The sequence below is a fragment of the Pocillopora damicornis genome, chromosome 6 (assembly GCF_964200805.1).
Source record: "Pocillopora damicornis chromosome 6, jaPocDami1.2, whole genome shotgun sequence".
In the NCBI taxonomy this organism is placed as follows: domain Eukaryota; kingdom Metazoa; phylum Cnidaria; class Anthozoa; order Scleractinia; family Pocilloporidae; genus Pocillopora; species Pocillopora damicornis.
Genome location: NC_142675.1, coordinates 3,650,376 through 3,667,500, shown reverse-complemented (window position 1 = coordinate 3,667,500; position 17,125 = coordinate 3,650,376). Strand labels below are relative to the sequence as shown.

General features: G+C 38.2%; 2 protein-coding genes and 1 pseudogene across 4 annotated transcripts in view; all 3 read left to right on the top strand.

Moving 5' to 3' along the window:
* Window positions 1–1,989, top strand: part of LOC149043486 (uncharacterized) — a 12,488-nt gene extending 10,499 nt beyond the window's left edge. Inside the window, exon 5 of the mRNA XM_089210266.1 lies at window positions 1–1,989. This exon is cut by the window's left edge and continues 496 nt beyond it. Coding sequence (XP_089066392.1) covers window positions 1–1,774 — 1,774 coding nt within the window. The 3' untranslated portion in view covers window positions 1,775–1,989.
* A 717-nt stretch (window positions 1,990–2,706) lies between these two features.
* On the top strand, window positions 2,707–5,114 carry LOC149043485 (52 kDa repressor of the inhibitor of the protein kinase-like). Of its 2 annotated transcripts, XM_089210271.1 has the most exons (2): window positions 2,784–2,915; window positions 3,346–5,114. In XM_089210271.1, the coding sequence occupies exon 2, from the start codon at window positions 3,503–3,505 to the stop codon at window positions 5,069–5,071; it is 1,569 nt and encodes a 522-aa protein (XP_089066397.1). In that variant the 5' UTR covers window positions 2,784–2,915; window positions 3,346–3,502; the 3' UTR covers window positions 5,072–5,114. The 2 variants fall into 2 exon arrangements, with proteins under 2 accessions (XP_089066396.1, XP_089066397.1); XM_089210270.1 differs by having other exon boundaries at window positions 2,707–5,114.
* A 1,118-nt stretch (window positions 5,115–6,232) lies between these two features.
* Window positions 6,233–17,125, top strand: LOC149043484 (uncharacterized; annotated as a pseudogene). Its single transcript, XR_016187884.1, has 6 exons — window positions 6,233–6,550; window positions 9,409–10,121; window positions 10,682–11,338; window positions 12,713–12,901; window positions 13,758–13,781; window positions 14,470–17,125. The product of XR_016187884.1 is annotated as an uncharacterized LOC149043484 (transcript).

The window sequence follows — 17,125 nt, the reverse complement described above, 5'->3', positions numbered from 1 at the left end:
TGGATTGGATGAGTTACCATCCAGTAAATTGTCGATGTTTTCCGAATTAATTGAAGGAAGAGTGCTCCCCAAATGCCACATAGTTGCAACAGCAAGACACGAAGCTGGAAAAGAGGTGAGAAAATGTTGTGACGTGCTGCTTCAGATCGAAGGATTTACTGAAGAGCATGTGAAAGGATTTGTCACCAAGTACTTTAAAGAAAGGACGGATTTAGCCACCAAGCTCTCGCAACGGATGTCGCGAGATAAAAACCTGAGAGAAATAGCGGCCAATCCTCTAAACACAGCACTTCTTTGCCTTTTATGCGAAGAGTTTGAAGGCACACTCCCAGAAAGCAGAGCTCAACTGTACTTGGATATGGTTGAATGTGTTTTGAGAAGATATAGAAAAAGGAAGGGACTACTAAAAAAGATCGAAGACTTGACAAACCATTACAAACCGCAATTGAATCACCTTGGAAAGGTAGCGTTGAATGGTTTACTTGACGATAAGTTGGATTTTAATGAAAGTGAATTGAGAAACCATGCAAAAGACCTGACTGAATTTGGATTTCTGTCAGTGCAGCCTGGTGGCAGCAAACTGAAACAAACACTGCACTATGCCTTCTTACATAAAAGTTTTCAAGAATTCTTTGCAGCATTCTTCATTTGTTCTCAGATTCAAAGCAAGGAGATGAAACCTGAAGAACTAGTTTCCGATCCAAGGTATTTCGTTAAACTTAAGCAAATACTTTTGTTTTCATGTGGAATTTTGGTCATGAAATGCGATGAACAGGTTGTGGCTCTTGTAAAGAGTTTAACAAATAAAGTCAACAAAAATGCAGGCCTTGGTGCAAAAATTGTATTGGAGGCCATCAACGAATGCAAAAGAGAAAAAAGTGATTTTCACTCGCATTTATTGAAGTCGTTTGGAACTGGATTGAATGTGCGCAATTTGGATTTGCGAGGTAATGATATTAGTGATGCGGGTGCTACATGTATTGCTAAGGCAATCAACGTGAACAAGACGCTAACCAATTTGGATTTGTCTGGGAATTATATTAGTGCTGCGGGTGCTACATGTATTGCTGAGGCAATCAAAGTGAACAAGACGCTAACCAATTTGGATTTGTCTTTTAATGGTATTAGTGATGCGGGTGCTACATGTATTGCTGAGGCAATCAAAGTGAACAAGACGCTAACCAATTTGTATTTGTCTAAGAATCGTATTAGTGATGCGGGTGCTACATGTATTGCTGAGGCAATCAAAGTGAACAAGATGCTAACCAATTTGGATTTGCGAGGTAATGATATTAGAGCTGCGGGTGCTACATGTATTGCTGAGGCAATCAAAGTGAACAAGACGCTAACCAAGTTGTATTTGTCTAAGAATCGTATTAGTGATGCGGGTGCTACATGTATTGCTGAGGCAATCAAAGTGAACAAGATGCTAACCAATTTGGATTTGCAAGGTAATGATATTAGAGCTGCGGGTGCTACATGTATTGCTGAGGCAATCAAAGTGAACAAGACGCTAACCAATTTGGATTTGTCTTTTAATGGTATTAGTGCTGCGGGTGCTACATGTATTGCTGAGGCAATCAAAGTGAACAAGACGCTAACCAGTTTGGATTTGTCTTTTATTGGTATTAGTGATGCGGGTGCTACATGTATTGCTGAGGCAATCAAAGTGAACAAGACGCTAACCAATTTGTATTTGCTAGGTAATGGTATTAGTGCTGCGGGTGCTACATGTATTGCTGAGGCAATCAAAGTGAACAAGAAGCTAACTTAAACAACTTTGAGGTAAAAGGGCACTGCCTTTAAAGTAGGCAGGTTCCCTTGAAAATTGAGGGCCGAAGGCCCGAACCTCTAGGGGGGTCCGGGGGCATGCTTCCCCGGGAAATTTTTTAAAAGATAAAAACGCATTTTCCTGCAATCTGGAAAAGAAATCTTGTTGCAATGATGCATACTTAATCTATCATAATAAAAAAGAATGGTACTCTGGGAGAATTTGTTTATTTCACTGTTGTTTTCGGAGCCTCTTTTTATCCTACAGTTACAAGTTAAAGGCCCATTTTCAACCTTGATGCAACGCCTTTCAACCTTGACGCGACCCAATTTCCTGTAACACGGAATTCCCAGATCACTAAAAACCTTCTAAAATGATCAGGGGTGGATCCAGGGTAGTTTACCTGATTTCCGGAACTCACTCATTTTTTCCGACCTAGTTAAATGTTGATAAAAGTACTTTTGGAAAACACTCTAATTTCCCTTTGGAAACTACTGATACTTTTGTGGAAATCACTAAACGTCTTCCAGAAATAAACCATCTTCCTGTTTTACAGTTATTTATTAAAGAAAATACGTTTAGAATGACTAATTTCGTTATAATTGCGGTCATGAGGCGTTCGGGAGCGCTCCGGATCACGCGCTGGCCTTTCGAGCTTCGATTACACCTCGGAAACCGTCGGAAGCCGTTGGAAAATGTTCGTGGAGCCAATCTTTACGCAACCGGTGGGTGTAAGTCCTTGTTATTTGGTGACAATAACAGGCGGAACACAGTCAAAACCCCTCACGATTGGCTAGCAAAGATTTCGTCATCGGAACTCACTCAAAACACTCTTCTGATTGGCTAGTTGTGTTTGGAAACTACCTTGGAAACTGCTGACAAAGTATAAAAAAGGCAGCTCCTCCCCCAGCGGGTCTGTTTCGTTGCTCCTACAATACAAGTACTTTTGAACTTGCTCAGGGGTTAACGACGGAATAACAATTTACTGTTAAACGTTTAAAAAATACTAGTGTTATGACTCGCGGAGATCCTGTTTGTCGGAGGGAGGATTGTTCTCCCTTCGACATTGGCCTAGTTTTCGACGAGATCCACAACTACTCGCCGCATCAGAAGCTGGAGTTCGTCGAAAACGTGTGGAAACCAGGTGAGCTTTTTGATTTCCCCGTGTCAATGGAAAATGGAAAATCTCGTAAGTTTGTCTCGGGCTGGCTGAAAAGATTTCCATGGCTAGCTTACTCCAAATATTTGGATGGAGCATTTTGTTTAGCTTGTGTTTGTTTTGGAGTTCAGTGTGGGCGAAACGCTAATAAGTTAGACAAATTATTGAAGTCTCCTCTCACAAATTGGACTTCGGCCGCTTCTCGCTTAACCAAACACTCGCTAGGAAATTGTGAAATTCACAATTTTTCTATGACTGCTATGAATGATTTCAAGAGAATGATGCAAAGAGGAGCTGTCCCAATTGACCAGCAGTTAAATAACATAGTTCAACAGCAAATCGCAAGAAATCGGGAGATTCTAAAGTCCCTTTTCAAAACTATTATTTTCTGTGGGAAAAACAACATCCCACTCAGGGGGCGGAGAGATGATGATCCCACTAATGCTGCCCTAACCGGTAATTTCCAGGCATTGCTAGAATTCCGGGTAGACAGTGGTGACCAAATACTGCAGCAACACCTGGACACTGCACCCAGAAATGCCACATACATTTCAAAGACCATTCAGAATGAAATGATAGAAACTGTTGGTGCTCACATTTTGAATGATCTATCACAGGAAATAAGAAATAGTAAGTATTTTTCAGTTATGGCAGATGAAGCGGCTGACATTTCCAATAAGGAGAATGTTTCTGTAGTAATAAGATTTCTGGATACAACTAAAACCATCCGAGAAGAATTTATTGGGTATTACATTTGTGAGGAGGGATTAACAGGGGAGGCTATCAAGGACATTATAACTGCAGCTGTAGCAAACTTAGGATTGACAATGGAAGACTGTCGTGGGCAGTGTTATGATGGTGCAGGCAATATGGCTGGAAGACTAAATGGAGCCTCCTCATTGATCAGTGCAGAACGCAAAAAGGCAATCTATGTCCACTGCATGAACCACAGGCTTAATTTGTGCATAGCAGACACTTTCCAATTGCCAATTGTCAGGAACATGATGGATATTGTGCGCAAGATTTCTAATTTTTTTAACAACTCTCCCAAGCGTCAACAACATTTAATAGCCAAGATCAGAGAACTATTGCCTCGGGCAAACCATACTGTTTTAATTGATGTGTGCCACACACGATGGATTGAATGGATTGATGGAATGGACCGCATAGTTGAACTTCTCTACCCAGTCACAGCTACACTTGAAGACATCTCACTTAACAGAAACAGCCCTGGAGACTCAACCTGGAATCCAACAAGCAGACATGATGCTCAGTCCTTAATTAATGCAATCAACTTTTCCCTTATTGTTTCTCTTGTTATTGTCAGACATATTTTGGGATTAACTAGACCACTCACAGTGAAGCTGCAACAAAAAGCAATGGATCTTCTAAAAGCTAAAGATGAACTTGCTCTTTTGAAATCAGTCCTTGAAGACATGAGCACTGACATTGATAACAGACATCATAATCTCTACCAGGAAGCAGTGACCATTGAAAGACAAGTAGCAGTCCAGCCAGAAATGCCAAGGATAGCCCAGAGACAAATGCATAGAAATAATGCTCCTGCTGCAACTCCTGAGAGGTATTTCAAGATCAATCTCACTAGAGTTTTTCTTGACCATGTACTCCAGCAGCTCAACACCAGATTCCAGGATGATGTATTTGTTTGCTATAAAGGTATTTCGATTATTCCCTCTGTTTTACTAGCTACTGACCCTGCCTGGAAGGCCAATGTTTTGGAATTTTGTAACCATTACAGACAGGACATACCAAATTATGCGGGATTACAGGCAGAGCTTTTGTTATGGGAGAGATTGTGGAAGGGGAGGGATAACAGAGGAGATATTATTCCTGACAGTTTGGAGGCTACACTGAAGGATATTGACAAAGATGCATATGTCAACATCTATTCCATGCTGAAAGTCCTGATCACAATTCCAATTTCATCTGCATCTTGTGAGAGATCCATATCATCCCTTCGGAATCTTAAAAACTATTTGAGAAATACAATGACCCAGGACAGACTGAATGGATTGGCACTGATGCATGCCCACAGAGACATGGATTTTGACCTTGAACGTATAATAGATTTATTTGCTGAGTTACATCCTAGGAGAATGAGAATGGCAAACATTTTGTAATAATTTTTTGCACCAGCTGTTTCTAGAGTACTTGTGAGTTATGTTGTCTGGGTTATGGCCTTTAAGTCTCATAATCCTTAAACTGATGGAGAACAGTACAGAAGCTCAAACTGGTGCCTGTATAACTTTTTTCAACTCATTTCAAGGTTATTTTCTATTTTGTTTTACTTGTGATGATTTTCCATTGACATTGACATTGGGTTTTCATGTTAAGCTTAAATGGTTAACAAACATTTTCACTGAACTCAACCAGCTTCACAGCAATTCCCAAGGATGAAGAAAGGCTAGTATTATTTCAAATTATCATTTTACTTCAATTTGTATATCATTTTATGATTCTTATAATTTATATTTTTCTAATAATTGTTTTATTTTTTGAATTCCAGCTCCCAACACAGGCTAACCATCCATAAAGCCCTTCTTTCTCTCTCAAATTCTTTTCTGTGTTGTGCTCCTATATATGAAATGAATAAAAGCCAGCTCAGGAAAGGTTGTTTTTAGTGTTGCTAAACATTTGGATTTATTGAGCCTGGCTTTCATTCATTTCATTCATTATAGGAGCACAACACAGAAGAAATTTGAGAGAGAGAAGGGCTTTATGGATGGTAAGCCTGTGGTCCCAAGGATGAAAAAGGCAAGTAGATTTTTATTATCAATCTTTAAACTATATCATCAATTGTGCTTGTTTTTCTTTTGTTATCAAAAACACTAACACTTGGTTCGTTTTTTTTTCTCCACATCTTGATTTTCCTGACTGGGAGGTGATGTTTTCCAGTGTGAAAAGTCTTGTTGATGACTTGGCCTTCCTGAAAACACTATATACACTGGTTTGCACAGTAGCTAAAGGTGGAATATTTGTAGATCAGAGTGTTTCCTGTAGTACTTTCAAGAAAAATAAATGTTTTTTGCCTTTTTGATTACATGCTTTTTTAGTCTTTTGGGGGCAATTAAATTTTCTAAAAATGCATGAAATGGCCTTTAGAGAGCTCCAAATTTCAAATTTTCTCGGGGGGGCATGCCCCCGAACCCCCCTAGCAGGAGTGGGTCCTCGGGTGGAAACTACTCACTCAAAATCCTGGATCCACCCCTGGAGGTTCTTATACGGACAAAATATCGAACATGGATACATTAATGTAAAATTAAATAAATCAATTTCATCCGGAATACATCGATTTTGGATGTCATACATCGATGTTGTGCAGCATACATCGCTTTCCTGACTCATTCATGCGTGACCTTATATAACTAAAAGATGTTCAATAAAACTAAAAGATGAGGAAGCGGAAATAGAAATGACCGGAAGTCAGGTTAAACAAGAAGCCCCGGAAACTAACACTTTCAAAATGGCTGAAATAGAGGCAGATGATCAGTGAAGTTTGAGAAGCACTATGCAAGGTGCACGGATTTGGCTGCCCAACATGGTTGATTTCTACTTCGAGAGACTTACTTTACGTTGTTAAGCAGACGATTCTCGCCAAGGTAGAGTCATTGATTTACCATATACTTTTCACCTCGATTCCTGAAACTACTAGCGAGGAAATAGTGTCTTTAGTGCCAAATTGTTAAACTACGTAGCTTAGTGCTTCGGTCAGCACTTCCCGTTTGTTGGAAAACAGGTTCATATTTTCGAATCCATTGGGAATTGTAATAGTTGATATGTCTACATTCACCAGTTTTTGAGGTTGAATCCGTTATTTGTTTCCATATTGCTTAATTTGGTTGGATTCTCTAGGCTGGATTTAAACATGTTAGAGTTGGTCTCTTGGAACTAAAGACGCGTACGAAAAACATGCTTATCATCGGACAAATTTTCGGAAAATTTTCAGGCTTTGACGGGCAACGAACAACTGACTTTGGATGCCAGCATCGATAGAAAATTTATATAACTCAGAACGTAGTTTGGATTCGATCCACAAATAATGCAGTTACAGTTATACAATTCCTGCGAGGTTAAACTGAATATGCATCGTGTGAAAGAAATGTTATTGATCTTCCCTTGCGCGTAAGTTTAATGTGGATTCTCTCTATATACGAAAGCTAATCAAGCTGCCTCACAGCAGATGATGTTTGTTACTGCTAACTTCAACTTGAAAACTTTGAACATTGAGCGTTTCAGCATGAAAGTTGTGTAGTCACAAACAATATTTATCAAGGAGATAACTTTCATGGAATCAGAAACAAAACATTAATGTTTTCTTTATTTACACTATGAAAACGGTAAGTGATTGTATCTTTGCTGTCAGTGAATATACCTACAGTCTTTGAAATGGAATACATGCAGACCAACAAAGAAACCTTTGAAACACTTTTCCTCCTAATTAGCACCATGCTGCATTGCTTGCCCAAAAAAATAATTGTTTTGAGTTTATTTTCAAAGGGGATATACCATCAAATTAGTAATTGTATTAAGAGCATGTGAATGTGGCTTGTGAAAAATTTGCAAAATTTTTGCAATTTCCAATTTTTGGTGGCAGTCACATCTAACTGGTATCCTGTGACCAAAACTTCATTGATTGACACATACATCAATCACAAACCCATAAAGAAAAATTCTTGCACAAATTACTGGGCAAGAATATATTGTCGTCAAATGATTATCTTCACAGCTTTCAGGTTTTAATGGAATCTTGCATTTCTTTCAGAGCAAAACAACATAGCAATTTTTTTACATTGTTGGTAGTCACTATCAGCAGGCTTCTATGCAGCTAGTATCAGATTTTAGACATAGAAGGCAAAGACTTCGCTCAAATAGAGCTTGCTTTTGAAACTGTCCTTGGTTGAGGTCTCTGCGTCTGGCAGAGTAATGGTTTCGAGATTGGGACCATGTATTGTTTCCTGCCATCACATGCCCCAAATTACACTAGCAGACCAGTGTATTTTTCTGGCTTAAATTTTATCTAGACATGCATGTCTTACATACAATGACAGCGAAATGGTTAAAAAAAAAGCAACATGGCTCTTTTGAAGATTAGGAGAATTTTGGTGATCTGCAAAAATTTGGCAAGTTTTTAAAACTGGGGGCTGTACTTATTTCATGCAACTTGTTGACAGATTTTTTACTTAAACAAACAAAAAAAGCTCTAGTGTGACCTAGGCCTATATTTAATAAGAGAGGAGTGTGATCTTAGGAGAGCACCATACTATTTTTTGCCAGTGATGAACATTGCCATTTACTAACAACAGTGGAAGACATATTGTGACCTTATGGTCATCGTTCTGGACTTTGATACCAGAGGTCTGGGTTCAAGACCTGGCCGAGTCAATGTGTTTTGTTCTTGGGCAGGACACTTTACTCTCCCCTTGCCTCTCTCCACCTAGGAGTATAAATGGGGACTGGTGAATTGTTAGGGAAGCCTGATGAAATGCTGGTAGGGGGGAACCTTGTGATGGACTGGCATCCCATCCAGGGGGGAGTTGTTATTATTGTAGTAGCTTTAAGCTAAGGAAACCAAGACAAGCTCCTTCTACAGGGGGCCAATAGGCTTGAGTATAGACTCTTTTTTGCTACCAAGAACAGTAACTGATCTCACAGGGTGCTTCAAAACTTTCTGAAATTTTGAGGGATGTTAGAGGTAAAACTTGTGGGGAAAAACTGGAAAGTTTTCATCATGGCCATGGTAATTTATTTCTCTTCACAGAACAGTAAATACAAAACCAAAATTGCTTGGAATTAAGTATTGCAAATTGCATGGTAAATATGTGGTTGACATGTATATATGGCTCAGAGCCAGAGAGAATCCCTTTTTGTTGTTTTGACAAATGAAAGCTGTTTTATAAGTTTGATCACTCAAGAGACTTTCTTGGATTTGAAATAATCTTAAATGGATAAAAAGATTCTAATTGAAATGAACATTATCATGTTTTTTGTGTGGAAAATCTAAACAGATTTAATGAGTCTTTAGACGAACAGTGCATTTTCTTGAGATTTGTACATTACTGTGAGGGTTTTATGCACAGAATTGTGTGGGTTCCCCCTGCCCCATCTGCCTTTTTAACCCTTAACACCCTAAGACATTGGTATTCATATTCTCCACGCTGTTCTCTTTACATTTCCTATGGAACAGACAAGGAGAATTTGTTTGACAATCAGGAACTTCTTAAATTGGTGATCATTTCCTTTATTCTTGTGACCTCTACATGTGATTCATGAGTGATACTGTGAGGAGAAATCAGAAGCCAATCACTCTTAGGGGTTGAAGGGTTAAAATGGAAGACACATCACACTTGTTTTATAAATTTGTCAGGTGATAATAAATTCAATGTTAAATATGTGGAATGACATTTTGGCTCTGGGAAGTTCAAATAATGATTTTTGTGTCTATATTTCTTTTCAGAAGACATGTCCTCATGGCCTCTGCCACTCCACCAAACCCTTCTACTAAAGGAACCTCTAACTATGCCCAGCTGTGTCGTCTTGTTGAAATTGGATCATATGTGCTAAGGGAGATCTTTGACAGGGTATGTCCACCAGAAAACCTTCATGGAGCTCTGACTAATCCCACAAACCATGCCAAATTACAAACACTTCGAAAGAAGAGAGTCCTGAGTACCTCACAGTGGCGCAAACTGTATCCTGTTGTCAAATCATCAGTTTCCTCAGGGAACTTTGACAGCTCCCTACTGCTATTTCTTCTAAGGAATATCTTTGGTTTGACTCTCCCTGCCTCTGGCTGGAATAACCTTCCTCTGGTGACAGACACCACTCCAGCAGCTGACATCACTCGCATCAAGATCCTCAGAGACAGAGTTTACAGCCATGTTACCAGTGGTTCAGTTGATGATCCAACTTTCATTTCCTACTGGAATGACATCAAAGACACCTTTCAGCGTATTGGAGGGGCCCGCTATCAGGATGTTATCAATGATCTCAAAACTGATTGTATGGATGCTGATATTGAGAAGGACTACCAGGAGCTTTTCAGAGAGTGGTTGACGGATGAAGACTGCATCACAGACAAATCACATGAAGATGAAATGGTAAAAAAGGCCAGAAAGGAAGTTGACCTGGAGGGTTCCATTGAGATGCATAAAGAAAATTCAGGGAAGGAAGGTTTGTGTGCTTTACTTTTGTTGATTTTGAGTTGAACACTTTCACTTTTGTGTTGATAATGTTAGAAATAGTGGATCGTGAAATAAAAGGAATTACTTTCAAAATTTTTGTAATATACATAGGTACAATGTATATGTAAGAAAAGTTTTTTGTGTATTTTTTCTTGATGATGTGAATGAATATTATTCTTTGAAAAAAATTCATAACTGAGATATAATTTTGTACGGAAGATGATAGATATGAATCCTGATTATTTGAGTAAAAGATGAAAAACTCAGTGAATAACACAACCATGTATACTTGCAGAAAAAAGGGGAGCACTCAAAGGTGTATTTTTTCCTTCAAGTATGCCTGTGTAATTTTGTATTGTTAAATCAGTTATTGTGAACTTGAAATGTTTTATGCAGGGTCAAGCACATTGACTTAATTGTTATTCATAACTGGTCTTCTTTTCTTTGTCTGTACTGTCTTTTGATTTTCATTTGGATCAGCCACTAAGTTTTAATAAATGAATGGAAACAAAAAAAAAAAAAATGAAAAATAACATTCTTCTTTTCCAGAGACAGTCATGATGCCAGGGGAAAATACATTGGCACAGATTAGCAATGCAAGCCCACCAGAGCTCAATGTTACACTTCCATTGATGAGTGATCTTCCTGAAACCTCATTTGCTTGGAGCAATGTTGAACTTCCTGTTGATATTCTTTTATTGACAGTGGAGGACTGTGAGTTCTTAAGTTGCTTTGCTTACCTGAAGGAACCCTTTAAGAGTTACCACATCAGTACTGGCTATGTGTACTTTGGGTGTATGGGTGATGATCAAGGAAAGAAAATGAAAATTGCATTGATGAGGTGCTCCAAAGGTCCTGATGTTCCTGGCGGTTCTTTGTCTGTTTCAAAAGATGCCATCTTACTACTGAGACCCAAGGCTATGTTTTCTGTTGGTGCCTGCAGTGGTTTGATAAGCAAAAAGGTCAAGTTAGGAGATGTGGTTGTTTCAGCAAAGCTGATAACAGCTGCACACGAAACTCCTCCCAGCAGAGATATTGGTCACCTGATCAAACACGTGGCTGATGGGTGGAAGGCACCTTTACAAAATGCTGATGAATACAATGCCAAAGTGCACTGTGATGGAGTGGTTCTGAGTATCTCAGAGGCAAACAGAGATATGATTAGGAAACATCCTGAAGCAATTGCAGTTGAAATGGGAGGTGGAGGTGAGAATCATAATAATTAATTCACACAATTGATAAGCCAAGAATTTTTGCACATGTAGCAATTACCGTATTTACCCGCAGATAGGCCGCACCCGCGTATTGGCCACACCCCAAACTTTCAATGGTTTTCATGGGAAAAAAAATTGTTGAGGTCGAGTACCCGGTAGTTGTATGTGTTGTAAGTTAGGAACAATTTAAAGCGAACATTAAAATGCCAATTTACTGTACTACCGTGAGTTCTCGTGCATATTAATGAGGTGTCAAAACGCTTGTACCCGCGTATAAGCCGCAACCCCAATTTCGGTCCCATTTTTCCGGGAAAAAAGTGCGGCCTATCCGCGGGTAAATATGGTAAGTGTTTTAAAAAAAACTGCTTTGGTATTGTCTCTGCTGGCACAAGAAATAGCATATACCATATAGCATGCCACATTGGCAGGAATTATATTATAATTGTGTATTTAAAGTGATTTGATGTTTGGCTGGGGTGGGGAGATTTTCTCACAGGTCAAGGTGACTGAGACTTCTTCTGGATAACTATATTGAATGTGCTCCATCAGGATGTCATGAATTTTTTTTAAATTTGTCACATGAAAAATGTAGAAAGTGTTTTGTTAAATAGTTTGAGAGCTGAGGAAAGGTATCACAGTCCCTGTTAAACCTGAAACTCCCATGAGTGACCGCGTGAAAGAATTTCTCATTACAGTATCAATATGATAACAAGCAGACAAGTAATGGGAAAAGGAAAAAGTATGAATTAGGAGATTATTGGTTGATCCAAAAGTAAATTCTCCTAACCAGCAACAGACATAGGAATTTTATGACATACATTTAAACCCTTTAATACCTAGAAGTGATGAACATGCAACTTCTCCCTATAATATCCATACATTATCCAGCAAACAGGTAGTGAGAACACTGAAACTCATCAGGTACAAGATATTACCTTGATCAAACATCAAATTTTTGTAACCATTTTACAAGGAAATGTGTAGCAGGTAGAAGGGAGAATTGACAATAAGATCTTGGGAGTTTAAGGGTTAAAGAGAATTACTAAAGAGATCTTAGGTGTGAAAGGGTTAACTCTTACTGACAAAAGTTGGTCTTTTGAGAAATGTTGAAAGTTACATTTTAAACAAAGTGAAGCCTGAAGAATAATTTTACAGTCTCAGTGTATAATTTTTTTTTTAATTAGTGGTTGAAAAAAAATTAGGTTTGAGTACCATGCAACTAATGTCTTTTTGAAATGTGTATGTTTACAAACAACTTGAGTATGAATCTTTGCGAGCTAATTGATTGAACAATTATTTTAAGGATGCTTAGAAAATAAGCTAAATATACAGGTAACAGACATGAGTTTTTTTTTTTTTTTTGTAGGAGTGTATGCAGCGGCCCATGATTTTAAGACAGAATGGGTGGTAGTCAAGGGCATCAAAGACTTTGCAGATGAAACACAGTCTTCAAGTAAGAAATGGAAAGAAATTGCCTGTGTGATGGCAGCATCTGTTGTGGCCAACATTTTGAATGACCCAGTCATATTTCAAGATTGGCCTCACTTTAATGCAGGTATTGCTTCCTGTCTCAATCTTGTCTTTTTACAAGGATAGGTCTGACTTAGATCTAAGTTCCCACAGCATATTCTTTTATGGATTATAAATCAAGATGATTTATTTAGTGATTGTTCACAAATAGGAAATTAAGTTACCCATATTTTGAGTTAACATTCCAGTAGCTTAAACAAGGCCTCTTAACCCTTTAACTCCCAAGATCTTGTTGACAATTCTCCTTACTGTCTGTCAAATGATTCTCATTATGTTAGTTTGGAGAATGTGGTATCAGATCAACTAGTAATCCCAGAATTATTATTTTTCTTTATTCTCATCACTTGTCTGAATGATATTGTATAGACATGGTAAGGAGAAATTCTGTCTTGGTCACTCATGGGAGTGGTGGGAGAAAAAAACTCGTAGTTTAATTGAGTGATATAATGATGAATAACAATTCACTCCATGAGCCTGGTGAACTGGCCTGTATTCTATAGTTAGCTTGGTTTATGTAACACCACCAAAATATGGAGAATTCAGAGGCTAATGACATCTGCCAATGTGATTTGAAGTGATTTGATTTATGTTCTTGGGCCAATAAGCGACAAATCAAATTGTTTTAAACTAAAAAAATTGATTTATCCAGTACTTCATGTGCGACTGTATTTTGATGATGAAACTATTGGAATGGATAGGAAAGTGATAAATGCCAGCAAACATGTTTATGGTTCTGTTTGTTTTTGTTGTTGTTTTTTTTTTTTACCTTTTATGGAACCTGACATAATATTAGTTTGAGAGGAATAAATCAGATTGTAAGTAAATTTCTTGAGCAAATTGGTTTAAAGAGACAACATTTTTTTGTTTATTATTTCATTTAGGTGCCAATGAATTATCCTCTCAAGGTAAGTCCAACATGTTTTGATGAGTGTAATAATAGTGAACATGTGATTGGTGATGATAAACAGTGAACTTATATGCCACTATTTTAACTCTCATAATCAGATATTGTAATCAAATGTTGATCCAGGATTTTTTTCAAGAGAAGGGGGTCACAATTTTTGTTAAGAAAACACAGAAATTTTGTGTTTTTTCTGAAACCACAGTAGGCTAAGACTTATATCTAGAAAAGCAATTGTTAAATGCTTCAAATTGGATAGTAATATGTGATCCTGTTGTTTTAAGAATTTGGGTGTCAGACAGGTGGATCTGATGGGGGTGGGACCAAGACCTCTTGGAGGGGGGGGGGGCCTTCCTCCCCAAACCACCACCGATGTTTAACTATTATAGAGTCCATGAGTTGGGGCTCTGATGTCCAATACTGCATGGAATTGTTTCTCTGTCAGAAACTAGACTTTGAAATTTACATTCAAGACTAAGCTTCTGAGGTTTAGAAATATGTGTGGTACTAATATGTCATATCTCAATAAGAGTAAGACTAATGTAGCCTAAGATGCTTTTCTTCAAAGCTTGTGTGTTGATTGACCTGCCCTCAAAACAGTTAAACCCTGTGGAGTAAGAGTGAAAGTACCAATAAACTGCTATCCTCGCGGTCATATTATTTATTAAGTATGTTCCATTTTTATATTTTAGCCGTAAGTGCCTACACTTCAGCTTTAAAGACTTCCATCATAGGCCAAACGGAGTTCCAACCCAAACTGCTTGCCTCTCGCACGATTTCCAACGCGAAAACAGACGAAATATTCACTAATCTTCTCATACAATATGGAAGAAAAGCCCTGATTAAGAATGACGAGCCATATTATTCAAGGAGAAAAGTGCTTCAGTACTACGGAAAAGTCAGCGGCACTCCAATCAAACACTGCAGTGAAATATTTCTTGGCATGATTAATGATCAGGAAAGTGCTAATTCTCTTCTTGTCGTTGGAAAAGCAGGGATTGGGAAATCCCTGTTTTGCCAAAAGGTGATTCGTGATTGGGCTAACAACAAATTACTTCAAGCACTAGAAAGCAGTGAATTTCCCAATTTAAAGTTTGTGTATTTGCTCACTTTCCGCCAATTGAATTTGCTTGAAAATAACTATGTGACATTAAGAGAAATCTTAAATTGTTCTTCGGTACTGGATGACACATGTAACATTGATGACTCAACATTTGAGTACATTGTAAATCATCCCAGGGAAGTAATGATAATTCTCGACGGCTATGATGAGTATTCTCAGAAAACCAACATCGCTGGAAACTCGGAAGGACGGCATCCCAATAACGCTAGATGTAAAATGCCGGTGGCCGCATTGTGTTCAAAACTCATCAATGGAAAAATCTTGAAAGGGGCTATCGTCATGATTACCTCGCGTCCTGATGAATCGGACGAGATGGGAGGAAGCCGTTTTAAACGATATGTGGAAACTGCAGGATTTTCGTCGGAACAAGTTAAAGAATACGTTAAGAAGTACTTCGAGAAAAACGAAAATATGAAGAACGCTGTTCTTAAACATGTCATGAACAATGAGAACCTTGTGAGTTTTGCTCATATTCCTATGCTCTGTTATCTGTTGTGCTTTGAGATGGAGTATACGCTAACCGAATCAGAAAATCCTGATGACCTTCCTGTCTCAACAACCGACGTTTACACCAAACTTATTGAAATATTTGAACTTAAGCACTACGCCGAGTCAAAATACAGACAGAAAGAAATTCCTGAGCAATTCAAGGCCCCTCCTGTCATCAAGAACACTTTAGATAAATTATCAAAGCTAGCGGCTAAACTGTTGGTTGAAAGAAAGCCAACTTTTGATGAAAGGGAGATGGAAGGCGATTTTGAAGCGGAAGAAGTCAGCAAACTTAAAGGTAGTGGTCTTCTTTACTGTGGTCAGCCTTTCAGGACTGCACTGATTACAACCTCGAAGCACTTTAGCTTCACACATCTAACCGTCCAAGAATTCTTGGCTGCTCGTTGGTTTGTTAAGGAAAATTGTATTCCAGACGAAGAATGCTCTGAAATGGTTTTCCAATTCATGGCTGGTGTGTTGTCAAATGAAGGAAACCAGGAACTGGTGGAAAAATTATTAGATTCACCCTTTATGCATCGTAATCTTAAAATGACTTGTCTGAATGAGTATCAAAACAAAGAATTTGCCAAAAAATTCATCAGGAATAATCCGCAAGCGTTTTATAATTCAGACGGCTTCATGTCTTTTGGGCATTTTTCTGATGTGGACTGCATTGGAATATCATTTCTGTTGGACATTATCAGTGAACTAAATGAAGAGGAAGCTGAAGAGGCACAACACAAATGTTCTGATAAGTTCGTCACAGTTCAGAAGTTAGAACTTTGGAGATCACAGCCAATACTGTCTGGAATACAACGAGTCTGTAATTCACTGAACAATGAACACTGTCTTGTGTCTGAACTGAAATTATCCGAAATTTACTTGACTGATGAATGTGTTGATGTTATTAATAGATTAGTAGTAAGGAGTCTAGTAAGATCACTGATACCGGTGTTGCCAGTATATGTGAAGCTTTACAGCATCCAAGCTGTAAGCTAGCCACACTAAATCTGGGGATTAGTTCTATGACTGATATCGGTGTTGTCTGTCTATGTGAAGCTTTACAGCATCCAAGCTGTAAGCTAAACACACTAACTCTAACGCAGAATCGCATTACTGATACCGGTATTGCCTGTCTATTTGAAGCTTTACAGCATCCAAGCTGTAAGCTAACCACACTAATTCTAATGGAGAACGACATTACTGATACCGGTGTTGCCAGTTTATGTGAAGCTTTACAGAATCCAAGCTGTAAGCTAACCACACTAAATCTAATGGAGAATGACATTACTGATACCGGTGTTGCCAGTTTATGTGAAGCTTTACAGCATCCAAGCTGTAAGCTAACCACACTAAATCTGTATTATAGTTCAATCACTGATGTCGGTGTTGCCAGTCTATGTGAAGCTCTACAGCATCCAAGCTGTAAGCTAACCACACTAAATCTGCCTTCGATGGATGGTTCTCAATGTCGTGCAATTCTTAAAGCTATAATTCAGAGACACCGACCAGCTTTAAACCTGTCTTTTGAGGATCTTCCAAATCTTTTATAGTTTCATTAATTTTTAGTAGATTTTTATATTTAAACAAAATAAATAGTTGCAAGTCAAATCTTAATTTTGGGTCAAAGAGACTTACCAGGTAGACGAAGTATTTTTAATCACCAGAGTGAAAAACAACGCTTAATGTAAATAGAACCGCAAATATTTTGTAATAAAGGGGTTTTTTTTTTACTA

Excerpts from the sequence above, each read along its gene's own strand:
- LOC149043485 (XM_089210270.1), top strand. The coding sequence starts at position 2,786 with ATGACTCGCGGAGATCCTGTTTGTCGGAGGGAGGATTGTTCTCCCTTC.